Source organism: Phaseolus vulgaris, chromosome 2 (genome assembly GCF_000499845.2).
Source record: "Phaseolus vulgaris cultivar G19833 chromosome 2, P. vulgaris v2.0, whole genome shotgun sequence".
NCBI lineage: Eukaryota > Viridiplantae > Streptophyta > Magnoliopsida > Fabales > Fabaceae > Phaseolus > Phaseolus vulgaris.
Window position 1 is genome coordinate 45,371,806 of NC_023758.2, and position 27,731 is coordinate 45,399,536.

A 27,731-nucleotide genomic window follows, 5' to 3' on the forward strand; every position below is an offset into this window, starting at 1 on the left:
ATATATCCACCACCGTGTTAAAGAACCATTCAATGAACCAACATCTTTCTATATATAACAACACCAACCTTAACTTCCACAAATTCATCAATCAATCTCTTCCCACCCCAATATTCCATATCTACCATGTTCTTCTTACTCTTTCTATAAAACACAAGTTCACCACTTTTCTCGTACCTCCACAGTAAATTTACTGTGTTTCTGTATAGAAAGAGTTTAAGAGTAAGAAAATGGAGTTTGTGAAGAAGTGTAAGAGGGTGTTGGAAAGTGGGAAGAGATTGCATGCGGAGAACAGTTCAAGTGGAAGGTATGGAAGGTTGAAAAAGAAAGAACGGCAACAGAGGAAGAAGCCTTGTGTGGCTCCACATGGTTGTCTCTGCGTGTACGTTGGAGCAGAGAGAGAGAGATTCATTGTAAAGATAAAGATAGCGAATCACCCTTTGTTCAAAGAGCTTTTGGACGGTGCTGAGAGAGAATATGGGTATAGAAACGATGGTCCCTTGTGGCTCCCTTGTCACGTTGACTTCTTCTGTGAGGCACTGACGGAGATGGAGATCAGCACCACCGAAGAAGATGTAATGGGTGGGTGTTCTGTAGGTTGCGTGGGCCATAGTTACAGCCACAACTCGTCTTCTTCAGTTTGTGATCTCAGTTGTAGATATGCGACAGGGTCTTCCTCTTATCGTTATTATGAAACCCATGTGAATTGAGATTATTGGAATAGATACAAGGATATAATAGATTAGAAGGATATGAAACCCTTGTTTAATTTTTTTTGGTGAGTTCATCAGTGTTTATCTTTTTATTAATAAGAGGATATAATGGATGTTCTAATAATTAGTAACTCGATACTATATTAAGCAACTTTAAATCTAATATAATTATAAGTGTTATATTTTAGTAATATTTTATATTAAAATAAAAATATTTATAAATATTAATTGATAAAATAATTATAAATATAACTTTTAACTTTATGAATTTATATTTTTTTAAAATTGTGTGTTTATAATCTATATCTATATAAAGGGATTCTCCACTTTAACTGCTCTAAATTGTTTTCTTACTTTATCTTTGTTTAATATTTTGTTTTATCAATTTATTTTGGTTATTTAGACATTTTAGATTCTCCAGTTTAACTGCTCTAAATTGTTTTCTTATTTTATCCTTACTTAATATTTTGTTTTATCAATTTATTTTGGTTATTTGGACATTTTATAATTTTAGAAGTTAATAAAACAGTTTTTTAATTTTTTAATTTTATTTATTTGTTCTCACTACTTAACTGACAGGAAAGTGGAGAGAAATAGGTTACTTTTCTGTTTTAAACTAATATTCTTCTTTATTAAATAAGCGTTTTTTCATTTTAATATTTTATTTTATTTGTTCTCATGGGCAGGTGAGTGGAGAAATTGGTTACTTTTCTGTTTTAAAACTAATATTCTTTTTTATTAAATAAGCATTTTTTAATTTTAAAATTTTATTTTATTTGTTCTCACTTAATGGCAGGAGAGTGGAGAGATTGAGGGTTTTTAGACGGGTTATTTTTTATATTTTTTTTACCAAAATGGGGTCCATTTAAAAAAAATTACAAATTTAGGTAAGTCATGTCAATTCGGCACGACTTCATATGCAGAAGTCGTCCCGATTAGGCACGACTTCTGCCATGTCGTGTCAACTTGGCACGACTTCTGCCCTGTCATACTGAAGTTGTGCCAACTTGGCACGATTTCTGCCCTGTCATATTGAAGTCGTACCAACTTGGCACGACTTCTGCCCTATCATACTGAAGTTGTGTCAACTTGACACGACTTTTGTCACGTCATAATTTTTTTTTTTATTATTTTATTGTTTATATATTGGGTAGTAAGTTATGTAATGTTAAAAATTAATTTGATACATAATTTTCTAAGAGTGTTAGTTTTAAGGAACAAAAAATTGGATAATTGTGTATGGATCATGTTTGAATTGAATGAATAAATACATAGATAAAGAAAATGAATGTTCTGAGAGTGCTATGAATGAATAAATACATAGATAAAGAAAATGAGGAAATTAATAATCAAACTTGAATTGAATTTTATTATTACGCTTGTCTGTGCGAACAATTATGACGTGGCAGAAGTCGTGCCAAGTTGGCACGACTTCTGTATGACGGGACAGAAGTCGTGTCAAGTTGACACGACTTCAGTATGACAAGGCAGAAGTCGTGCCAAGTTGACACGACTTTAGTATGACATGGCAGAAGTCGTGCCTAATTGAGACGACTTCTGCATATGAAGTCATACCGAATTGGCTCGACTTGCCTAAATTTGTATTTTTTTTAAACGGACTCCATTTTGGTAAAAACCAAAAAATATAACCCCATCATGGTCAAAAAACCTTTTATTAGAGAAGAGTGGAGAGAGAGGGGTGAATTGTGGGTTTATGCACGGTTACTTTTTTTAGGCAAAAAAAATTATATATAAGAAAACTATGAGAGAGGAAGAATATAGAAACATCTTAAAAACTATTGTCTGATGCTATTTGATATTTTTTCTACAGAGTCCCAAGTGCGCGCAAATTCAATTTTAGTATTCTTTCAACAAATTCATTTTTGGTGCGTTTTCTTTCATATTTCTCAAGCACAAGAGGAAGAAGGAGATAGAGAAGAAAAAATTGAGAAGTTCCAAGTTGTGATGCTTAGCGTGAGCAAACGCCTTCATTGTTGACCCTTCCAACATCTAAATGCAAGCGCACACAGTCTTCCTTGGCTGCCACTATGCCTCCCGCCTCTTCAAAATTATAATTTTGAGATTCTGAAACAGTGTATTACTGTTCCTCTTCACATTTCATCACAGCCACTTCACCATGTATTCTATCTCCTCAATTCTTCAAAAACTCTAATTTTTAGATTCTGAAAGTGTATTGCTAATTTTCTTCATATTTCATCTCTTTTATTTATCTTATTTTGCTTTTCCTATTTTTATACATTTTATTTTATTTTTTCCAATAGAGATGTTTAGTTTATTTTATAAATTAATAACTTCAATTTCTTTACTCATTAAGAATCACATTATTAAAATAATATTACATTTGATTTTTTGTGATAAAAAAATATAATTATTTTAAACATATTTAATTAAAAATATATATATTTATACCTATATATAAAGGGGATTCTCCTCTTTAACCGCTCTTAATTTTTTCCCTATTTTATCCTTATATAAATATTTGATTATATTATGGACATTGTTGTCATTTCTTATTTTCTCTAAAATATGTAATATATGTGGAGGAACAATTTTAAATTGAAATAGAGGTTGGAGACGGTTTTGAATTGAAAAAGTGGTTACTTTTCAAACAATTGCATAGAAAGAAGAATGTCTCTTCAAATTTGAGAAAAAAAAATATTAGTGGAAATACTAGAGAAGATGAACGGTTTTGAATTGCAAAAATGGTTAATGTGTGTGACATTCTTAGGAAATAAATTTTTTAAAGAATAAAACACTTAGAATGATGATCAATTACTCGCATTGGTTAAGCCAATTCACACAAAGTATAATAATTTTACATAATAATGATAATGTCATTTTTTATTTATAATACTATAAATTTATATTGTTAAGATAAATATGCAAATAATAATATTATTTATTCAAATTTTAATATTAAACATAAATATATATATAAATGAAAAAATAAGAAATGCGGATAGAGCTCGTGTGTTCCCACTAGTATGAATAAAAAGGATATTTGTTCATTTTTTTAAATTTGATAATGCCTAACATAATTGAATTCTGATAATATATTTAAAATGTTAATTGTTATCAACATATTTAAGAGATTCTCTAAATAATTTTATATATAGTGAGAATTTCATATAAATATAAATAATTTTTATAAAGACATCCACATTAATCAAATGATAGAATATATTATCATGTTATTCAAAATAAAATAAAATAAAAAATAAGAAAGATAAATTCCGACAATTTTTCCAATTGAACCAAAAATTTCTTTTAACTTACTTTCTTTTTAATTATTACAATCATAACAAATTCTTATTTGTAAGTTTGATATTTATTTTTAAAAATAAATTATTATGCACTTATCATAAAATAGTCATCACTTAATCTAATTATAAAATTATAATGTGAAATTTCTTTATATATAGATCTCCAATAGCTTTTGTTATCAATTATAGACAAGGATCTAGGGTTGGATTGTTCCAAAGCCGTATAAAAATGATTTCCAAATCTTAAATTATTGAACGAAGTGACGTTTTAAGTTTGCTTGAGAAGATTCCAAGAATGTATTATAATTATATATATTTAGAATTAAATAAACTGTTTTAAATTACATTAGACCAAATACACGGGAAAGAGATGGTCAACAGGGACGATATACACCACTCTGACTTGTTTGGGTTTGGTTAATTACCACCGTTTCTCTTAGTTGACTTCTTCTACCATCTTTTTCTTTTATAATAATTTGTTGTATAATAATATCTTTTTTATTATAAGAACAGGGCTACATCATTCTTAATTCTTAGTATGTTTTGAGGAATGATTTTTAGAAAATATTTTCTTCATAAAAGTTTAAAATGTTTTTCGATCAAATATGTTAGGATGGGAAATTTCAAAGTAAATTGCAATTATAAAGTAATTTGATTAGTTAAAATTACATAATTTTAAGTTATATTTATAAAGTAGGAATTTGAATTTTTGGTAATTTCTTCTTTCATACATCTATTTTTTATTTCTTTATACTCTCTCTTTATATTTACTTCTTTCTCACATCTATTTATTTTCATATTTTTCTTTAATTCAACTATGTATTGTGAGCTTGATTTTGATTAAGATATGGTTGACTTGTTGAATCTGAGATGTTATTGACTCAGTTTAAGTTGAAACATTTTCGTCTTTATATCAATTTTTCAATTGATGTTAGTGATAATTTTTTTAAAATTAAAGTTATTTTTCGATTATGACAATTGATATTATTTTGTGGTCGACATTGATTATGTTTTTTTTCAACGACTTTGATTAATGTATGTTTTGGTTTAGTTGACATTTTTTGAATAATTTTTTCTTTGAAGTTGGCCAAGCTTTTTTTTCATATCAATATTTGTTAGGGTTTTCTCAATTAATATCAATAAGATTATTTTTTTTTAAATGTTGACCATTTTTTTTATGTCTTTCATGGTTATTTTTTAGCCTATACATGTGAAATTTTTTATCTAACTTTACTAATATGGTTTTTTTTTTTCTAGAGTTAGTTAGAATTTTTTTCCTGCACTCTCATGTTTTCTCTTTGCACTTTTATATTGTTTTTTAATTTCAACAATACTCTTACAAGTATGTTGAAGAGTGTGGTATCTACTTAATTTTTAAGTGGTGAGTATTGGTATTTGAAATAAGTTTTTTGATATTTTTCTTAGTGGTGGTGTGTTTTCGTTCGCTTGATTTTTTTATTTGTTTGGAAGCCACAAAACCTATAAATAAACTAGCCAAAAATATAGTACAAAACTCCAAAAGGAAAATATTTTCACAATGGAGAATGTTGAATACAACGAATCTTCTTGTTAATCATATCACACAATCAAATGATGAAATTACTTTCACAAATGTTACGAAGAATTGAAGTGTTGCTACTGAAAATGATGTATAAGTCTAGAAGGGAAGCATAGATGAACTAAAGTTATTATTTGGGATTTTTTTTTTAAAAGATTAAAACTAAGTATTAATAATTAATATGAAGGTGGAGAAAAAAGATACATATGTGGAGGAAGAATTTGCCAAACTTCACTCAATCTTATTTAGAATTGGTTTTGCAATTTCAACTAAAAAGATTTTTTAGTCCTCGTTCTTTAAAATTGGACAAAAAAACCTTGATCAATTATGTTAAAAAAACAATAAGATAACTTTTTATACTTAGTGATAATTGAATTATTCTATATATTCAGATAAAAAAAATTAAATTGTTTTATACAAACAAAATATTTTAAAAAATAAACACAATTCAAATTCGGTAAATCCGTATTCTCAAATGTTAATAGTTTCTTTTGGTAAAAAAAGTCGGGAATTTAAAATTCCAAAAATTAGTATATCAAGCACAATATTTTGACCAATGTATCCATAAATCTGCATTTTCGAACATAAAAATTATCTTCTAAATTTTAAAATTTGAAATACAAATTGTATTCCAAAATTTAAAATTCAAAATATATTTTCAAACTAAAAAATATATTTCAAACCCTAAAATATAAAATAATGTTATATTTTGAAATTTAGAGTTCAAAATGTCTAAAGATCATACAATTTATAAATAAAAGAAAAAATAATAATTCTACACCTTTTGCTCGGTAATTTTAGAATTGAAAATATTACAAAAATGCAAGAAGAAGGTGAAAAAAGAAATAGCCATAAAATATAAACACTTTTTTTATTAATTGATTATTGTTATCGGCCTTTTCTTTCTAGAACCCCATAATTTATAGTTGTTCGGTGACTTTTAAAACAACTATTTTTTTACTCTTAATAAAAATGACTTTCAAATTATTTGTTTTAAAAATCTTTTTGAAGTTTTGTAGAATTTTTAGATTATGATATTTGTAACAGAATCTTTTAAATAAGATTTTCATAACACAATTTCGAGAACATACTTTTTGAAACCCATAAAGTACATTTCAAAACAAAGTTTTCGATAACAAAATTTTCATAATATATATGATAACTTATGAAATGAGCTTTCCAGAACAACAAGTTCTCTTCTAGAATGAACATTCTCTCTTCTTTCTCTCAAAGAGTGTTGCGGCGGACAGGGTGGCATGGTGCAGTGAGAGAGGGTATTTTTGTTTTTGTTAGTATGGGGTGTAGTTAGTAGTGAAAGGGTGCAGGAAGAAAAAAACATGCTTATTACAAGACTATAGAGAAGATTAAATTGATAGAAAATAAGATTAAGGTGCCTTTCTGCCGATATGTTATGTAAATAAAAAAAAGGTGTTTTTTAGGTGTGCATATGCACGTGATGTGTATCTAAGAGTTTCAGCTATCAAAAATATATGGAGTCATTAGGTTGAAGAACTTTCCCAAGAAACGACATATTTTTAGTATATATTTTGCCTATCTTTTATTTGTCTGAATAATGCGGTTGATTGTCGAAAGCTGCGACGGAGGTACATTTGAGGCACGTGCCGCGCAATCCTTATAACTGGAATCTTGGGGGACATTATTTCTAGATCGTGTCAACAACAATGTGTCTGTCGAGAATCAGGTTTACTGCACTAGTTTCAAATTTCACAACACACCATGCCCTAAAATGACATTTTAGTTTCTTTAAACTATGTAACCTTCAATAATTAAATCAAAATTTTATGTTTTTGAAAATATAAAAATTCAAATTACGAAAAACAAGACTACAGCAATTTCTTCTTTCACAAATAAAATCACCTTCAATACTTTAGTGGACACAAGGAACGGTTAGAGTTTAAACAACTATTATTCTGAACCATAAAGTAAGGCTTTGTTTGGATCAAAGGTGTAAGAAGTAGAAAGTTGAGGGTGTAAGAAGTAGAAATGTGAAGATTTAAGAAGAAAGTATAAAAAAAATTGAAAGTGTTTAGATTAAGATATGTTAAAATGGATGTACGAAAAAAGTTTATTAAAATATATTAATGATACGATGATTATAATTATATTTTAAATTATTTTTAATTATGTAAATGATAAGATTACAAATTTATCCTTGTGTATGAAAAAGAAAAAAATAATAATTAATTTTGTTCACATTTTATTCAATTATAAATAATATTATTTATGATTCTCTAAATTATATATATATATATATAAAGTAATTCTCTAATAATGAAGTCTAAATTTGATTTATTCATAATATAAACTAAATGTTAAAAAAAGTTACATTTAAAACAATATCATTTTCTAATAAATACCATTAAAACTAACATGAAAACCTTAATATTCTAAATACAGAAAAGAAAATTCAATGTTTTATGACTAATATGAAAAAAAAACTCCTTTTAATCAATAAAAAACAATAATATAATTATATTAATTTAGTCTAGATTTAAAATGAATTTTAATTAAGACAAATTCATTCAAATGGATTCTCAATAGCAAAAATATGTAATTTATTTATTTAATTTTAAATAATATAATATAAATTTCATTATTATCTTAATATTTCTATTTTAAATTAATTAATATAATTAATTTTCATGAAAATAATTATATTATTTTTATTACTAATAATATTTTCAAAACTATACAAATTATTATAAAAAAAAAAAATCAAACAACACAAAAATTCACAAATATGAAAATAACTAACATAATCAATTATTTCTATAGTTAAAAAACTAACATAATCAATTATTCAAATACATAACCAATTACCCTCACTTTTAAAAAAAAGTTCATAATCGATTATAGTAAAAATAAAAACAAATAATCGATTATCTCAATAACATAATTGATTATCCACTGTTTTTTAATAACATAATTAATTATGTACTCTTTTTTTTTCAGTAATAATCAATTATGTGTTATACAAAACCAAAACAATGCTAACCTAAGACCAAACAACCATTACAAAACTCACTTCCCTACTACTTTGGTGTTGTACATGGCATGTAGGCTCACATGAAAAGTAGCAAAAAGTAAGGATAACTATGTAAATGACACTACCCTACCTGGTTTTCTTCTTAATCTTCACCACTTTCTCTTCACTCTTGAGAATGACAAAACACTTTCTACTTTCCCTTCACTCACCCTCAATCTTCAATAGAAGCAAACACGATGACACCAACAATCTTATCAATGACTAAAGTGCCAGTTTTTTCCTTATTTGTATGTATTCCTTTATAATTAGAATCAGTAATTTATTATATTATATACACATAATTAATATATATATATATATATAAATATACATATAAATAATATTAAAAACTAGTTACTAATAAATATATAATAAAGCATTAAGTTGAATAGACATTCATTTTTTAATAAAATAAACTTTTAAACAAATTTTAAAGTCCTTAAAGATATTAATCTTTAATTTCTACACTAAAATAATCCGTAGCACTAAATGACCATTCATCAATATAAGTTTCCACAAATATAAGGCGCAAATGCATAATTTATCAGCAATGAGGTAGGAAAGTCGTCACAGTTCACAAGAGTCTCAGGTTTCAAAGACTCGTAATCTGGTTTCGAGCTATTAAAAATTTGCATGCTGTTGTGAATTAAAAGGCAATATTGTTTACAGCCATGTGAATAAAAACTATTTAGTATAAAAAGTAAAATTAAGATCACATTAATAATACACAGAAAGGGTTAAATCTAGCAAATACAACCAAGTTGAGAATACCTACCATGGAAAAAGGTCCCAACTCAAACCAAACATCCACTAAAACCTATTATGGAAAGAAACGGATGCCACGAGAACCACGGCAAGAAATTTAGCTGAGGAATGAACCACATACCTCTATTTTCAGATTATTTATTTAACTATAATTCTAAATCATGCATCATCTTCATCTCCAACATTTGATGCTTCATTCTCATCGTTATCAGACATGTTATTAATTACATCAGTAATTATATCCTTCACCTCTGATTTTCTATTCATTAAATCCACGTCAAAGTGAGTACCTGCCAACATTTCATCACAGAAGAGCTTAGTTCACAAAATCATTTCCCATCCTTTAATTGGGGGTGGGAGAGAGTTTGGTGGAAACAGATCATACCAAGTTGTTTGAGGATATCAGATAAAGTTGCCTGCATAAAAAAAAAAAAATTAAAAAATTAGAATATTAAAAAACTACATTAAATGGCAAACAAAAAAAAAAAGTACTTACCGTATTGAAATCTACTTTCTTTAAAATATCAACAACCACTCGATGCATTTCCTTCTTACTAGGTCCGGATTTAACCTTCTCACTGCTTTTACCTTTGCCTGCCAATGACATAAGAATGGAACGGGTAAGAAGAAAAAATAAGGCAACACAGGCATATATTATAAAATTATAACATTTTATAAAACTTGTCCAGACATAACACGGTTATACAAGAGGATAAGTTTTCCAGGGACAACTCGAGCAAACGTGACCATAGGTTCCAAAAATAACTTTCAGGCAAACTAACTAATTATGCAACTGGCATTAGATTAAGTAGAACGGATGATATTATCAACTGCAATGACAAAGACCCAACCTTCATTTGCAGTTCGTTTTTTGTTTGCAACCTTCCCTTTCGAATTCTGATTTTCCCTTATTGTTTTCTGTTTCTTGGAAGCAGACTGCTTGGACTTCGAAGTATTGTCATTAAGAGCTGTTTTTGAAGTAGATTTTTTTGGAGGTTTTTCATTGCTCTCGGTAGTCTTTACCATAGTGGTCTTCTTTACAGGTGTGGCTTGGTCTTCGTTCAGAGTATTTTTTGAAGACCGATCGTGAGCCTTTTCTTTATCTTCTTCCTCTTTCTCTGACATGCTTTCGTCATCATGATCACTTTCACTTTTTTGCACATCATCTTCCTTAGAATCAACTTTTGCGTCCGAAGGTTCAGACACATCACTGTCCTCGGTGTCAGAAGACTCTATTTGCTTTTTCTCAACCAGGGCGGTTTTCTTTTGCTTCTAAAGCCAGAAGAAATATTAGGAAATCAAAACAGAAGAACAAACATTTAAGCATGCTATAACTAATGCAGCAAGCAAGAATGAATTTCAAGTAATAGTATGACAACGCACCTTGGTAGGTTTTTCAGACTTGTTTTGGGTTTGCTTTCTTCCTCTCTTTTTACCTTTCTGTAACATAAAATCAAGTTTTAAAAAACAAATTAAGACTCAATTACACTAATACAAGGTACACGTAATTACCTAGTTAATTTTGATTGATTTAACTGTTGAATTTAAATTATGGTTAAAGATATAACAAGTTGAGTATGACAAAATTCAGACAAAACAAGCCTCTAATCACATGGTTGAATTTCTTAAGTCTCGCACTTGGGTCTTCAATTTGTTAATTTTAGAATAGTTAACTGGAATAAAAATTTAAAATGACGTGAATCTATAAGTGAACTGAATAAATTGTATCACGACTTACAATAACATTAATTAATTCTTATCCTTATTCAATAATGTGGAAAAAAAATTACCATTTTATTATCAGCAAGAAGTGCATCAGTTGTAGCATACGGGGACACCAAAAATTCAAACAACTTTGAAGAAAGTTCCTCCTGAAATACCACATTGATAATAACTTTTTTCATATAGAGCATTTGTAACAATACAAAAAATGGGAAAACGTTATAGATTGACTTTTACCTTCTTCATAGTGGCCTTATTTATTGGAATATTAAGCACATTACAGAAGTCCACCAATTTTTCTTTCACACATCTATCAATCTTCTCCCTTGTCTTTGCTCTGTGTTTTTCCTGCCAAAAAAGAATTATATAACCATAGGGTAAGCCGGTTAATAACAGACTCAGGCATTCACAATTTTAAAACGACATGCACACTAAACCAAAATAAATAAACTAACAAAATTTTCAATACAAAATAGCACAACCTATTAAGATTTATCTGCATAGTTGGAAATGAAATACAAAAAGCATTACAGTATATGATGCAACCGTACCTCATTGTCAGTCCACACATAGCCAGAAAACAGTCCTATATTTCTCTTTACTGTTTTTGCCTACACAAAAAAAAATATGTAAGTATCATTCAAGGAACAGCCAATAGCCAGTCTTATACTGCCCATCCACTCTTCATTTAAAAAACAAAGGCATGAAAAAACATGTCAAATAAACATTGACAAAACATCTGAAGAGCTGAGTTAGTCTGTCACCTTTCCTTTTATCCCAAAGAGTATTCTATGAAGCGCATGCAGGTTGTCATCAGCTTTTCTCTTTGATAACTTGAAAGCCACTGAAAGAGTATAGATGTAAATAACATAAATAAAAACGCTGCTTAGAGAAGCATAACGTTAAAATAGAAAGCAAACTACCAATTTGGAAATCTGCAAAACTTAATCTCAACCACCGAGAGAGTGAATGCATAGCAGGATAGCCATTTGCAATTCCTCAGTCCATTATTCAAATGTTAAAATGCATAATTTAAAGAAAAAACAGACAGCACAGAAATCCAATGTTGCATTGCATCAAACAGCTGAACCACATTTCATTAACTACTAGGAATGCAGCCTTAAGAAAACTTGAAAACACATACTTTTCCATAGGAGTATTTTCATTACCATCTAGTAATTTGAGGTGATATCCATTAAGCAAATTGTGTTAAAATGGCCATTATAATTTTGCTACCTTGGGTTTAGTTTTTCATCTAAACCAGCTTCAACAAACAAGGAAATGTCCCTGTTGTAATGGAATACATTTACACCTTACAAACTTCACCAGAGTTCAGAAAAGCATGAATTTAACTCCCAAAACTGAATATCCATTACAATATATAGCTGAAAATGTATCCTTCCCCTAGAGCCAAATGCCCAGACCAAACATAAAAAGGAACCCGTGCATGGGAGGCATTTTGGACTCGTAGCAGTAGCTTAGCTTAGGCCCTAGGGGAATCGCAAACAAACTAGTTTAAGAAAGGAAGTAGTTTTGTGGAGATCATAGAGATCCACAGAGGATGAGAGTTGAACAATTGTTGATGAATCCTTAACACAGTGAAAATAAACTACTCTATGGTAACCATTATTAATTATCGACATGGTGTTGGTCACAAGGGAAGCCATTGCTGTAAGCCAAAAGACTAATGCAAGCAAAGTTAGCATAAGAAAGCATAATGTCGTTTCTTGAATCTTGATCCTGAAGAAATATATGTTGTTTTTTATTAGATGAGACACCTAACTACTTTGCAGATATTAATCTAATGGAGGAGAACGCACAAGTGACAGGTAAGGATTAAAGTGAATATCATGCTTAAGTGGGTCATTAAGTTGAAAATTGGTGGGAAAAAATCAGGATTTTAGCCTTTTAAATAGTCTATTATCCATGATATTAACCCATTTCTTGTCCCCCGTCCCTTAAGACTTCAATACTTCGCATCCCTCGTGGACATCTTTCTCTTCAACCATAAAATCTCCACGTGACCAATTAAACACGCAGGAGCTAAAACCCCAAACCCAATCCCGCAGACGCAGTCGACAACATTCACACACTTCTCTATCCACTAACTCAGAACGGTATACAATGGCAAAAACAAATACGGAGAAAGAACAATAGATCAAAAGACCACGCGATGTCTCACATTACGGACACCATCAATTCACAAATCCATGTAACAACAAAAGGCCTTACCATTTGGAATGTCCTTGAGTTGCGTACCGTTGCCCTGAAACCCAAAGATTCACACGATCAAATCCAACACTTCTTGTATTAATTCGACACAACGGAGAAACACAACATGAAACCTTAAAAAAAACTCTTGAAGTAAAACATACAAAATTAACAAACCATATGTCACTATATGTACCTTCTCAATTGACAAAGCTTTGAAAGAGGAATATTTGTGAAACTTATCGGGCGAAGAGACAGTGTACCTATCCACCGTTTTCCTCTCCCTGGTCGGTCTCTCGCTAGCTGGCGTAGCGTAACCGCTTTCTTTCGTTGACTTGCTCGACTTCGCTTCGCCACGCTCCTCAGTCTCTTCTTCTTCCTCTTCATTCTTCTCTTCTTCAACCCGATCCTTCTCTTTTTCTTCGCCTTTCTCGCTCACATCGTTCTCCACCGAATTATCCTCTTGTTTCGTGTGATTCTCTTCGGCTTGGACTTCTTCTTCCCCTTGAAGCTTCTCGTTTTCTAGGGTTTCAGAAGACATAGCTGAGAGAAGATGAAATTTGCAAAGAGAGTGAATCCCTGAGCAGTGAAGAGAGGAGAGAGAATTATGATTAGATCGGAAGAATGAGAGTGATTGTGAATGGAAGATAGACGGATAGAGAGGGAAATGGTGAAATAAAATTGGAGGGAAACGAAACAAGATGAAGCGCGCTCTTCACTCCTTTTTCAAATTTTATGCCAATTTTCTGAGCGGTGAAAAGCTTTTTCACCTTCTTTTCCTCATTCCCCGCCAAAACAAAACCCTTCAATAAAATAACCCTAAAAAAAATATTTCAGAAGAAAAAAAAAAATAATAACTCACCTTGCTTGCTTTTATTTAATTTCTTATTTGTATTTTATCTTTTCCACTTTCCCTATTTCACAATTAATTCAAATAAAACAAAACTAAATAGGAAACGATGGGACGAGGATCAGAGGATAATACTGTTCAACTCCCTTTGTCTCTTCACACCATTCTTTCCCACTTTTAAGAATCTCCATTAACCTTTTCTTCCACATTTCCACTTCTGTATTTAAATTGTTGAAAATATTTAATACAGTATAAACAAGTTTTTTTTTATTTTTGTATATAAAATAAAAATTATTATTTTTTCATGTTTAATGTAAATATATATATATATATATATATATATATAAATATAGCTTTCTTTAAGTTGGTGAGATGTGAAAGAATGAAACTAAAAAGATACATTGTAAAGGTGTTTCCTAGTAGTATTTGCTTTGATTTTTTTAGTTAAAAATACATTCCAATTAAACATGAAAATATGTGTTTCGTTCTCGAAAATAACATGTAATCATTTGTAAAAAAAAACTTTTTTATAATGCAAAAATATATTTTGTTTTCTTATGTTCTCATTTACCATATTTACGTGTCATTCAATTAACTCCAACAAATTTACATAATATTGTAATTTATGTTGGATATCACACATCGACTAAAAAGATAAAAACATTTCATAGTATATAAGTGGCACAAACTCATCTTTTAAAGTCTCCTTATTAGTATGATATCAAAGTCATTTAGAGTTTATCCTAAATAGATCTATCGTAAACACTTGTCATATCTTTTTTTCAAAAATGTTTTGTTAACACTCTTTGTCCTTTAACACATACTATATGTCAGAGGCGTGACATTGAGTAAGGATGTGACAGTGGAGTTTTTTGTAATTCTTATGGGAGCGATGTGGCACTGAGGACGGTTTTGTAAGAGTGTAAGGGTTTAGTGTTTGAGTGCGGGCGTGGAAGCGGAAGAGTTTCGAATGAAATAGAAAGTTGAATGAAAGGGAAAAAAAAGTAGCAACCTTGTTGGAGGGAGGGAGAAAGAAGCAACAAGAAGCATGGACCAAGCAGTAGAACAAGCGGAGTATAAACCATAAACATCTTTCTTGTGCGGTCATAAAAAGAAACGCCATTGCTTTTTTGTTTGTTGTTTAAGTGTTCAATGTCATTGGACCACATATTACACCGGTGAGATGACTTAACCAGTGTAATATGGGTCATAGCAGAATTGGACACCCACCCTATCAAAACTGATTACCCAGCCGCAAGTTCATCCACATTACTGGCACACGCAAAACTTGTTACCCGTGTGTCTGTAAGTATATGGGTCATATATTACACCCTACCAAAACTGGTTATCTAGTCACAAGTTCCTCAACATATATTGGCATATGCAAAAATGGTTATCTGTGTGTATCTAAATGGACATTTTTGTGACGTTTATGACCACCCACTCTTTATAAAAAAATTCATTTTTTTTAATATGAGTCATATATTACACTGATTAAATGATTTAACCAGTGTAATATGGGTCAGTTTGAGTAAAAAAATAATATATTACACCAGTTGTTACTAAGAACCGACATAATGTATTTTTTTTTATCCTATTTTGAAGTTCGCACCTCACTACTAATTCGCATTAGTGTCATATTTTGAACTTGCCATATCACATGTCTACCAAGCATCAAATGTGTGTTAATGTAGAGACTCTGTAAGTATATCGTGATTCAATTTTTTTTTTCTCGAGGATGATAATATAGTGTTAAAACTATTAGAAAAACCTTTCTTTCATATCATTCATAGGGTTAAACTTATTTTATATACATGAAATTTACGATTTTTCTCCCACACCCATATCTCCTATACAGATAAAATAATAATATTTACATAATTAATTTCGATTCGACTTAGATTGGTTTCAGATTATCAAATCGCAAATTGAAATGAACCGCTAAATTTTGAAAAAATAAAATAAAATCGATGAAAAACAATTTTAATCACTTACTAGTTTTTTAAATCAGTTTTTATAGATTAGTTTCTAAACACTTTGTTGTTCGAGTTTTCTGACCCCATTAAATTAATGAAACTAAAAAAAAACTCAAAATATATTGTGTAGTGAAATTTGACACTTTAGTATCAAACAAAAAATTCCTTTTTATTTTGATTGATTATGCAACAAAACAAAGACACGCGTTTTTTTTTTCGTAATGAAGTTTACAAATTGAATTTGACATTATATGAGAGAAGAAAAAATTTCAACCTTTAAACTTATATTGATTTAGATTAACTTATAAATTCTTGGACAATCTTACTACTTATCTAATTTTATCCTTAGAGTTATAATCTAATAGAGTAACAATAGTAAAAAAGGTCTTCTTAAAAAATTAGGAGGTGCATAGAAAAATTATGAGGGTGGAATAAGAAGGAGTTAGGCCCAACTTGAGGAGCAAAAACGAAAAACCAGAGTTTTCAATCCCTCGCTATTCCGCGCGCTGGAGAGTGGAGTAGAGACCCAATTCCCTCGTCATTCTGAAAAGAGGAGAGAGAGGCACTCCACATTTTCAAAAATTCCCATTGTCCTCTCCTGCAGAAATGCCCGTACGCCGTCTCAGACTCGATTCCGACACCGACGAAGAAGAACAAGACCAACTCCAACCCCAATCCCTACCACGACCACAGCCACAGCCACAGCCACATTTTCCGGCGGTTCCTGTGGAAATCTCCGACGACGACGACTTCATCGACGTCGCCGAAAGCTTCTCTCCGCCCTCCCCTTCATGTCCAGTCACCGACTTCCTCCAACGCCTAGGACTTTCCCTCAAGAGAGACTGGCTCGCCTCCTGTCTCCGCCAACTCCAAGCCTCCGTTACGTCCTTCGAACACCTCGACGTTGCCACCAAAGCCAAAAGTTGTTTCGAGCAGTGCCTCTTCGCCGACATGAATTCATGCGGCGCCGGCATTCTCCCTCCCAACGTCGATTCCATGCACCTTCGCGTTCTCCCTGGTCCCTACGTTTTGCAGGTACGGCCTCGCTTCTTGTTGCTACAATTGTCTGAGTATCCATGGCATCATAGGTTGCTTTGTTAGGCTCTAACTTATGATAATGAATTTAGATGGTTTGTTGATATGTATTTTCCGCTGATTGATACGTAAGTGCTGTCAATTTTTATTTGTAGAATTTGTAGACTTGTGAATTTTCACCGCGATGTTCAATTCATGGTTGTAGGTTGATGAAATAGTTAATATCACTTGTCCTCTGCGAGGAAGATATGAACAAGCACCTCCTGGACCTAAGAGGTGCCTCAAGTTGTCAATGACTGATGGTGTTCAGAGAGTCTTTGGAATGGAGTATAGGCCTATCAAAGCTCTTGAAGTCTGTGCCTCTTCTGGTTTAAAGGTTTCTTTCTCTGCTGTGCCATCCCTTCCTTTAATTTGGATGGGATAAACCTTAAATATAGTACTTTAAGTTGACTGGTGCTACTTTCGATTAGAATTGGAGTTTAACTTTGGTAATCTATGTGATCTATTAATGCATGGTTTTATTTAGCGGATTATCGAAGTGAAACTCCTATTCGGTCCATTCTTAATTTTCTTGTTTTGTGTGGTTTTCTCTGGGTTTATCACTTCCCTATGCAATCTATTGGTTTATCATTTCCATATGTCTGACTAGCATAAGTGATTTGGTTAAGTTTCTTCTCACTGATGGTGATGTAGAGGGGTTTATTTGATACTTGTAGGTTGCTATTTCTAATGTACATGTGCGTCGTGGACTTCTAATGCTGGTCCCTGAAACCATTGAAATTTTGGGGGGATTGGTTGAGGAGCTGGATGCTGCTCGAAAACGACTGGTAGAAGAAATAAACAAGCCACCTAGGGGGAAAAGGTACCAATTATTGCAATTTGATTATTTGGACCAAACTGTGCAATTGAAAGTTGTATGATATCTTCATATGTTGATGTGGAAGCTACATTGGTGCAAACTTTCTTGCTGGCTTATACTATTACTATATGTAATTTTACTGCATATAGGTAAACATTGATTTGGTGGTCTTCATTGTTCTTATGCAGAAACAAAAATGGAGAGCTCCCTCCTTTAGCAACTAGAGCAACACTTGCTGCATGGCCTTCAGGTGGAGTTGATAATCGTGCATGCAATGGATCCACGCTGCACAGTACTGTTTCTTCCCAAGAAAACAACCAAGGTACACTTTGTGTTGCGGATAAAAGTATTTATATGTGTGGATGGTAATGCACGTCTATGATGTAGACAATTTCCCAATTTTGTCCTTGGCTGTTCTTCATGAGTGCATTTAATTACAGGTGCTGGCCCGAGCATACCTGGCACTGTTAACAGCTTAACAACTGAAGATACTTTGTCCATGGGTGCACAAAGTGCTGCTTCTAATTCAATACCCTACACGTCTTCAAATTCCGATGCCATGAATGTGGATACTCCTAGGGATACCAATCCTGTTTCCCGTGTTAGTCCTATGGCTAACCAGCTCTCTTCTGTAATCTCAAAGGCCAAGGAGATGCACATAGATGCCGCTAATACCAGGGAATATTCTATTGACCATCAGTCTTCTAACATGGATTCAGATGTTGCAGCGTCACATATTGACACGGTTAATATAACACGAGAAAGTTCTATAACTATTGAGTACTCTCCTGTGGTTGAAAATGTTGAGACAGATACGGATAGAACTCCTGTTGTTACAGATACTACTCATCTGCAAAGAACCTCATCCACTGCTTTAAACACTAGCGATGTCCGGATGGTTGATGCCAGTGACCATCCACTCATACTGTCTGGAGACCAAGAGGTTCCTTTCACATATATAGCTAGTTTGTCAGCCAAGTGGGCTAAAATGAAGGAGGAAGCTCCTTCTGTTCAGGGTAAAATCAAGGTAAGATGATAAACTATATCTACTGTTTCCTGCTTTTTCTGTGATTTTTACCTTGTGCATTTGGTTTTTGAGTATGAGTAGCTGGAAACTTGGAATGACTAGTTACCAACATGTTTTACTACAATAATAATTTCTGTGGTCCGAATCCTTGTGTTTGTATTCTATCCTCTTCATATTATGTGTCATATCGTTTAGTTTGAGATTTGAATACGAGCCATTTGTTGCTGTTCTGTAGTGACATGGGCTCTTGGGTGGAATTTTCTTCGGAGCATGTCTTAATTCTACTAACTGATGCTTAGGTCAGAGTTTTTGCAATCTTAATTTTTTCTAAGTATAAATGCGTTTTTTTTGTAGTGCTTTTTGACAGGTGTAAAAGGATTCCAGTATAAGAAAAGGACAACATACGAGCTTCAGGCATATGTAGACGATGGTAGCCTTATTTCTGAAATCCTCGTCGATCATAATGTGAGTTTGCTCTAGAATTCAAGTTTTTATCACATGGTCTGTATTTTTAACTGTAAGAAGTTGATCATTGATAGAAATAATTTAGGTTGTAGAGAAAGGAATTGGTTATTCTCCTAAAGAAGTAACTGCGGCTCTTTCTTCTCCTGACACGAAAATTGTCCACCAAATGAAGGATACAATGCGTAAATTTCAAGCTTTTTTAGCAAACTTTGAGGTAAATATAAATTCTCTAGCTGTAGACACAAGGGAATCTGACAGATTCCTGCAAGTTTTACGCAGTTAGCTGGATTGACTACAAATTAATAATCGTTTTTTATTCTGTTAATTAACATCTTTATGTTTTTTGTCTAGGGAATAATTCTTGTGGAATTCAATAAAAAATCTCCCCTTCCACTTGCCCTAGAAATGAGTCAAGGCTGTCCTCAGTCTGATGCATGGTTACTTCTGAGAAGGCTGAAGTCTCTTCACTCTCCACAAGTTCAAAACCCTATGGATCCAATTGAATTATCCCCGTAATTATCTGAATGACTAGCATTTCGTAATTTGGCCTGGACAAAGTTGTGCTCGAAATGATTACTCAAGTTCCAAGGCATAACTAAGATGGACATAGAAGAATGGCGATATGAGAGAGCATATGGTGCTGAACCAACATGTATTCTGCTATTATGTGAGTGGATGTTTCAATTTTGATCCATACATTTTAGGTGTAAGAAATGAATTATGTGGTACTTGCCAGGGGAAAGTCGATAAAATGTTGGTGTTCATTTTCGTCAAAACAAACGAATAGTCCTCCCTTTGATCCGAGTACAACAGAAGAAGAAAAATCGAGGTAGGTGGATCTAACATGACATTAGTTTCCTCAATTGAAAAAATGACGAATTACCTCTTTGCGGAAGGAGGAAAGGATCAGGATTACAACGTGTTATGAAAGTGCCTGATATATACACCACTGGTGAAGCATGAATTGGGTTTGTATATTTTCATTGTTCTTGGTGTAAAGGAGTTCCCATTGGAGGTTTATTTGTTGGATGAGATTGTCTACTTCTACACCTAAGGATGTATTGCAATTCCTGAGTGGATATATGATTGATTCTTGTAATTTGAAATATAACTTCTGTAATAGATTTTAGCTTTGCTACACGAGTTTTGTAAAGTTTGCTCTGTCATTTCCATTATCAATATACCTCAGATATTATAATGATTAAAATAGTCACAAATGTACATATCTGGAAACAACTCTGAAGTATTTTTTGGGGAGTAATGTTCTGAAGATTAATGAAAATTGTTTCGCCTCTCCTGTATTGTGTGAAATACTCATTCAGTTTGAAAATAGTTTTTTATAATTAAAATAAAAATAGAAAAAATATTTTCTTGTGTCACTGATGAACTTAGCGATAAGAACTTAGCGATAAGAGTGACAGTTGATTTCCTTCGAGAACAGTCAGAACCGGAGGGAATGTTGCCTACTATTTCTTTACCAATTTATGCATTTGAATCAGCAGAAACAGTTGATGCCACGCCACAAATGATTTTTATTTTTTCATAAGGTGAAGTAGCTTATAACAATAGATATCATTTCCACATTAATATGGCATGGCCAGATTGTAATATAAAAATGATGTTTAGTTGGGTTTGATATTGGGACTTCTCACTGACTTGGGATGCATATATTTCTTTAAGAATGCAAGATCAAGGACCTTCTTGCTAGCTGGTTCTTCCTCGGAAGACTCCGAAGTTAGTGACCAGCGGTTAAGAAACTCTAACACTTCAGGGCAAAATATCTGCCAATAGAACGTTGTCGTAAACCAAGCTGGTTCGGTCAAGTACGAGTCCCCCCGGCAAACGCTATTCACAATTGCTTTGGCAGCTTCTGTCACTGATTTTATGGGCATCCCACTACCTTCCATCTGTTGCCAAGAAACCAAATGAATAAATTAAGAAAAGCAATGCGTTAAGAGAACCAAATATATACAATGAAAAGCAAGGACAAATCTTGAATCCATTTTCAATTATGCAAAGTTGAAATTCTGATTAGGACATTAGGAAATAACACGAAAAGCATGTTAAAAATTGCATCTAGGATTTGTCATAAAAGTAAATATAGCTTACATCTCTTATTTGTTGATCAAAAACCATCCTGCCATCCTTGGATAGGATCTTCCCTTGCGACATTTCTGAGTCGATCAGCCCTGGAGTGACTATAGTTATTCCTATGTCTCTTCCCAATTCAGTTCTCAGAGTCTCATATAAGCTGATCACTGCTGCTTTGCTGGCCTAAAGAATTTAGAAAGCTATAAATTGTCAATTCTGGCTTAAAATATCATAACGGAAGCTTAGTTAATTGGCTTGTTGATAGGGTCTCGTCTGTTACATTGTAGATACTCATCCTCGGAACAGGCAACCATCCATTACAAGAAGCTACTGCTACGATCTTGCCTTTGCTTTGTCTTAAGTGGGGGATTGAAAAGTAAGTGCCATATGCAGAACCCCAGAAGTTAATGTCCTGTTAAATAAAACATTTATCATCTAAAAGTCATGAATTCGAAATGTTCACGATCTATTCCTCTTAACCAGCTGCAGAGAAGAGTTAATAATAATATAGATAAATTCATTACCATTGCGGGTGCAAATTTAGTGATATCAGTGGTGTCCTCAAACAAGCTGAGAGCAACTATTCCGGCATTGTTCACCAAATGATCCACTGCAAAGAGGGTCATATTTAACGATTGATTAACCATGTCATACATCCAAAACAAAGCTTAAGACATACTTGTATACAAAAATACTAACTCTTCTCATCACTCTAGTTAATTCTGTTGTGGGTTGTTATCAACGTTAAAAAATTTCGAATGATCAATTTCTCGGAAGCTTTCAAATTCTTGATGACGATAATTAAGACAAAATGGTGTATTCAGAGGAGAGTAATGGTGGTCTTTCAAGAAATTATGGAAATAGTCAAGAGTCGGGATTCAAGAACTTGGTGACAATCCCACTGTGGTCCAGAGATCTGCTTACAGTGAGCGCAGACAAAGGGATTAGAAAGCCTTGTTCTTCGTGCACCAGCGTGTGGACCCGAACAATTTTGAAAGGATTTCCTCTGCTGCATCTGTGAAAGGCATGTGAAAATTGTAGAATTTTTATGGCAAGCTCAAGAAGTGAGACTTCAGACTTTGACAAGACAATTTGAGCTGTTGCATGTAAAAACTTTGAAAAGGTATCAAAATATTTTAGAAGAGTGTTAATCATATGCAAGAGTGTGGGTGGAAGTGTCTGACATAAAGAATCGGGTGGATCAAATTGACCGTAAAGAAGGAAAGAAGCAAGATTCAGTGGTGCAAAGGTAAAAAGTGGGAACATTTTGCTGACGAGTGCAGGAACAACAGAGACGGTGGAGCAAGATATCACGATGAAGCCTACATTGCTCAAGACGATGGGACAGATTCTGATAAAGTAGAGCTGATGGTGACAAACAGTTTTGATACAAATCACGCAGAATCTTGGTAAATTGTTACGGATGCTCATAGCACATGGCTGGCCACAAAGATTGGTTAATTGACTTTGATTCAACTGTGAAAAAGAAAGTTAGATTTCTAAACAAGAGTGTATTGTCTTCCATAAAAAAAATTGGTGATTATATTAAGGTTTAAGGTTTTGGGTTTAAGGTTGATTATCAAGAAGGCAAACAATCCGGTTGGTGATTGCAGCCATTGTTTGAAATGGATGTGAAGTGAGCACTGGTGAATGCTCCACTTGAAGAGGAAGTTGAGAGTGTAGAAAACTTACATCGTCCAAAGTGGTTGATTGTTGATTCAACGAATCGTTGGCAATCTTGGGGTCTTGAAACATCAGCAGGGATGGTGATGACATCAGGGGATCCAAGCAATTTGGCATTGCCAGCAACCTCCTTGATTCGATTTTCTCTTCTGGCAACAAGTGCTAGACGCGCCCCTCTTTTAGCATACTCATATGCTAGGTGCTTTCAGAAACAAATCAGAAAAACGCAGAAACAAAAACCAATTCCACTCAGAAAATTACAAAAAAAAGTAATCGGTAGTTGGAAAGTAAATGGTTTGAAACATGCAAGGTACCTCGCCTATGCCCGACGATGCTCCAGTGATAAGTATCACTTTTCCTGCTACGTTCTCTCTAAAAATTGATCTTACGATGAAGCGGAGAATCTTGAATAGCAGATATGGTGGTAAAATGAGCAGCAAAATAGCAAGGCTTAGAGGGGGAACCAGAATGTTCAACATTGCATGAATGAAAGCCATTGCTTCGGTCGAAGAAAAGAAGAGACGAGACAAGACAGATGAAAGTGTGACTGAAACTCAGTCTTTATTTTGAGCTCTTTAACGTTGGCATTTAATTTTTGATGGAGGATAAGCAACACGTAGCACTTTTGCCCTTTCATTACGGGGATATGTGTTCGTTAGACGTATCAAAATAGGTATACTCTCGGTGAACGCGTAAAAGTCAGATGTGACGAACTAGATACCAGATGTGACAAACTAGATATGGTTCCTTACACACTTGTTAGTTCGATTTCAAAAATATGTATACGCGTTAATTAAACAGGTCAGTTATGATCTTATCATACTAAATACGTGTTAGTTAAATATGTTAAAATATATATGGTATCACGAGTATATGGTAGTTAGATTGTTAAAATAGGTACGATATCATGAATTTCTGGGAATAGCTAGATGTGATAAAATATGTTTGATCTCATGCACACGTGTTAGTTTGATTTGAAAAAATACATATGGTCTCATAAATGATGTATACATGTTACTTAGATATGACAATTAAGTATGATTTTATCACACTAAATACGTGTTAGTTAGATGTGTAAAAACAAGTATTGTATTCCACGTGGTAGTTAGATTTGTCAAAATAGGTATGATCTCATGAACATGTGATGATAGTTAGATGTGACAAAATATGTATGGTCTCATGCACACGTGTTAGTTCGAATTGGAAAAATACATATGATCTCATAAATGATGTATACACGCCAGTTAGACATGACAATTAAGTATGATTTTATCACACTAAATACATGTTAGTTAAATGTGTTAAAACATGTATGGTCTCACAAACACGTGGTAGTTAGATGTGTCAAAAAATAGATATGATCTCATGAACGCGTGATAGTTACACGTGACAAAATAAGTATGGTCTCATGCACACATGTTAGTTAGATTTGAAAAAATACAAAATGGTCTCATAAATGATGTATACGCATTAGTTAGACATGACAATTAAGTATGATTTTATCACACTAAATAGTGTTAGTTAAATGTGTCAAAAGATGTATGGTCTCGTGAACATGTGATAATTAGATGTGTCAAAATATGTATGATCTCATGAACACGTGGTAGTTAGACATGACAAAATAGGTATGATCTCATTCACGCATAATACTTAGACTTGTCAAAGCAAGTATAGTCTCGTGAGTGTGTGTTAGTTGGACCTGACAAGATAGATATGATTTGAGAACGATATATAAACATTAGTTAGATGTATCATAATTGATATAATCTCATGAAGCTACATACATATTACTTAGATACGACAAAATATAAATATAGTCAAATGATATTGAATACATATTAATTAGAGGTAGCACGATATACATGATTATGTGAACGTGAATACATGTTAGTTAAATGTAAAAAAATAAATATAATATCATAAATTATTGAACACGTATTAGTTAGACATTATAAAATAAATTTAGTCCAATTAAATACTAGACACATAATTATTAGATATGACAAAATATATATAATCTCAAAATGATAATTAGATATATGTTTTTTAGATATAACAAAATAGATTTGGTTAAATAAATCATTGTTAATTTTTTTACATATTTTGTTAACCAATAAATGAAATGAATTTAAGTCACTTACATCGATTTCTAAAATTAATAATTATAAGATCATATTTTTTTTGTCATGAAATAGAAATCAATTTTAGAGACAAAATATAATTAGTTGCTATAGTAACTAAATTAGAGACCATTTTAGAAACTAAAAAAAAAAATTGGTTTCTAAATTAGTTTTGATTATTGTTAAATGGTTTCTAAATTTGGTAGTAAAAACATTGGTTGCTAATTAGATACCAATTTAGAAACTATTTGACAATAATATAAACTAATTATAAAACAAATTTTTTTAATATCTAAAATGGTATCTAATTTAGTCACTATAGTACTAATTATTTTTAGTTTCTAAAAATTGGTTTCTATTTCATGATTTTCTTGTAGTGCTACATCGATTTCTAAAATTAATAATTATAATTTAAAAATTAAAAATTAAAAGTAATATTGCTTATTAACTATATTTATTAAGAAGAAAATGTCGAGTGGTTTGTTGGGAAGTTTATGTAAAAAGAATTTAGTATTACAATGCTTTAACTAGACATATTTGTGAGCCTAAATTACCAGTAGGAGAAGCTAGAATTGGTCATAAAGATATTGTATAATGCAGCCAAAATATTTCGTAAAATAAAAAGTCCACTTAATTGAAATATTATATAACATGTTCGTAATAAAAGCTATAATTTATATACAATCTAGTTCTCTCCTTAATTAATTCTGACATTTTATGGATATAGTGTAACAAAATATATAAATACTTCTTCTATATAAATATTTTTTAATATATTTTAACACTATGAAGTAAAAGACATGTTTTCATTAAAAATATATTTTTTTATTGCATTTAGAAGTGATATAAAGGTGTTTTTGCAATAATCAAAATAATTTTCTCACAAAAACTCAACCAGCAAACACCAATTGTGAGCTCAATAGGGAGAAAATCCATTTCATTTTATATTTTTGAATGATAAAATTTAAAAACATTTCTTAAATTTTAATTTGTAATGTATTTCTAAATTCAAAAATATATTTTGAATTTAAAAATATTATTAAGAAAATAATAATTGTCAAATTATACATAACTATTGTATGTAATTATTATACATTATTGTACGATATTATACACAATTATACACAAACAATTAATTTAACAATGATAGAATCACAAGATTAGTGGATCCTACGTATAGTGAATATGATTTTTTAATCAGCAAAGAATAAACAAAATTAAGAGACACGAGAATGTTTTAACTGACAAAGTCATCAATAAACAATTTTTTTTTATCGTAATTGCGATAAAATAAAATAAAAACACTAATTTAAACCCGAAGGCCATAGCTTCTACAACCTTCTAATCCTTCGTCATAGCAAATATGTTTACTTTTGTCCATCTTTATCTACCAGTCCACCAAAATTTGATCATTCAATCCGTTCAAACCAAAAGTCTTCCCACCGTATTGTAACCGACTAGTAACACCAGTACAACCATACAAATAAAAAACTATGTCCAACACCTAGCGTTGCTGCATAAACCAGCAGAACAAATCCCTTAACGCTGCTGATATGACCATTAAGGAAATAATAATTGTCAAATACATAATTATTGTACGTTATTGTATGACATTATATGCAATTAATTTAATGATGATAGAATTTCATGATTAGTGAATCCCTACCTAATTAAATTCAATGACAATATCAATTAGTTAGTAAGATAACCAATTCACTAATTGATTGTTGTGTCATTTTTAATCAACATGATTGCGTTTTGCAGGACTTGGCTACAAGGAGGATGATTGACTCGATAAACAACACAGGTTTATACTACATGTCCCCTCTCCCAAACCAAGCTCACGCATCTCAAATTTCGACCGACCCTAATTTATGGCACAAGCGCCTCAAACATCCTCTTCCGCCTCGGACATCCTTCTCCGACACGTCTACAACTTGCATCTTCATTACCTATCAGTATCAATAAAAATCTCATTTTCATTCATAATAATGGTAGTATTTGTCCCAAAGCTTAACCGACGAGGCAACAATTTCCTTTAAGCACACAATAAAATCTCATTCTTCATTTAATCTATTGCATTGTGACATTTGGAGTCCTCATAAAACCCCAACTCATCTTGGAAAATGTCTTTTTCTCACTATATTCGATGACTATACTAGATGTATTTAGTTATTTCTTATGAATCACAAGACTGGAACCCAACATCTCTTACAATCATTCATTACTTTTGCACAAAATCAATTTTAGACATATATTAAAACCACCATCCACGTTGACATGCGTAATTTTTTTTTCTCAAAAAAAGTATTGAATGTCAACGCAC

General features: G+C 31.9%; 4 protein-coding genes across 4 annotated transcripts; 2 read left to right on the forward strand and 2 right to left on the reverse strand.

Annotated features, from left to right (window-relative positions):
• Positions 1-230: 230 nt before the first annotated feature.
• LOC137809537 (auxin-responsive protein SAUR71-like) lies at positions 231-710 on the forward strand. Its single transcript, XM_068610644.1, has one exon. It carries the CDS (start codon positions 231-233, stop codon positions 708-710), a length of 480 nt encoding a protein of 159 aa, XP_068466745.1.
• Positions 711-9,191: 8,481 nt separating this feature from the next.
• LOC137812593 (DEK domain-containing chromatin-associated protein 1-like) lies at positions 9,192-14,120 on the reverse strand. The gene is made up of 11 exons (XM_068614682.1): positions 13,496-14,120; positions 13,321-13,354; positions 11,853-11,932; positions 11,640-11,699; positions 11,326-11,436; positions 11,157-11,237; positions 10,750-10,806; positions 10,218-10,638; positions 9,863-9,960; positions 9,752-9,782; positions 9,192-9,656 (listed from the first exon to the last, which is right to left on the reverse strand). The coding sequence occupies exons 1-11, from the start codon at positions 13,838-13,840 to the stop codon at positions 9,526-9,528; spliced, it is 1,449 nt and encodes a 482-aa protein (XP_068470783.1). The 5' UTR covers positions 13,841-14,120; the 3' UTR covers positions 9,192-9,525.
• Positions 14,121-16,587: 2,467 nt separating this feature from the next.
• On the forward strand, positions 16,588-20,651 carry LOC137812592 (recQ-mediated genome instability protein 1). The gene is made up of 8 exons (XM_068614681.1): positions 16,588-17,160; positions 17,366-17,536; positions 17,877-18,022; positions 18,208-18,341; positions 18,460-19,046; positions 19,401-19,511; positions 19,597-19,725; positions 19,863-20,651. The coding sequence occupies exons 1-8, from the start codon at positions 16,732-16,734 to the stop codon at positions 20,025-20,027; spliced, it is 1,872 nt and encodes a 623-aa protein (XP_068470782.1). The 5' UTR covers positions 16,588-16,731; the 3' UTR covers positions 20,028-20,651.
• A 372-nt stretch (positions 20,652-21,023) lies between these two features.
• On the reverse strand, positions 21,024-23,891 carry LOC137812594 (11-beta-hydroxysteroid dehydrogenase A-like). The gene is made up of 6 exons (XM_068614683.1): positions 23,600-23,891; positions 23,295-23,487; positions 22,127-22,212; positions 21,883-22,014; positions 21,621-21,785; positions 21,024-21,418 (listed from the first exon to the last, which is right to left on the reverse strand). Exons 1-6 carry the CDS (start codon positions 23,780-23,782, stop codon positions 21,134-21,136), a joined length of 1,044 nt encoding a protein of 347 aa, XP_068470784.1. The 5' UTR covers positions 23,783-23,891; the 3' UTR covers positions 21,024-21,133.
• Between the last annotated feature and the right edge of the window lie 3,840 nt (positions 23,892-27,731).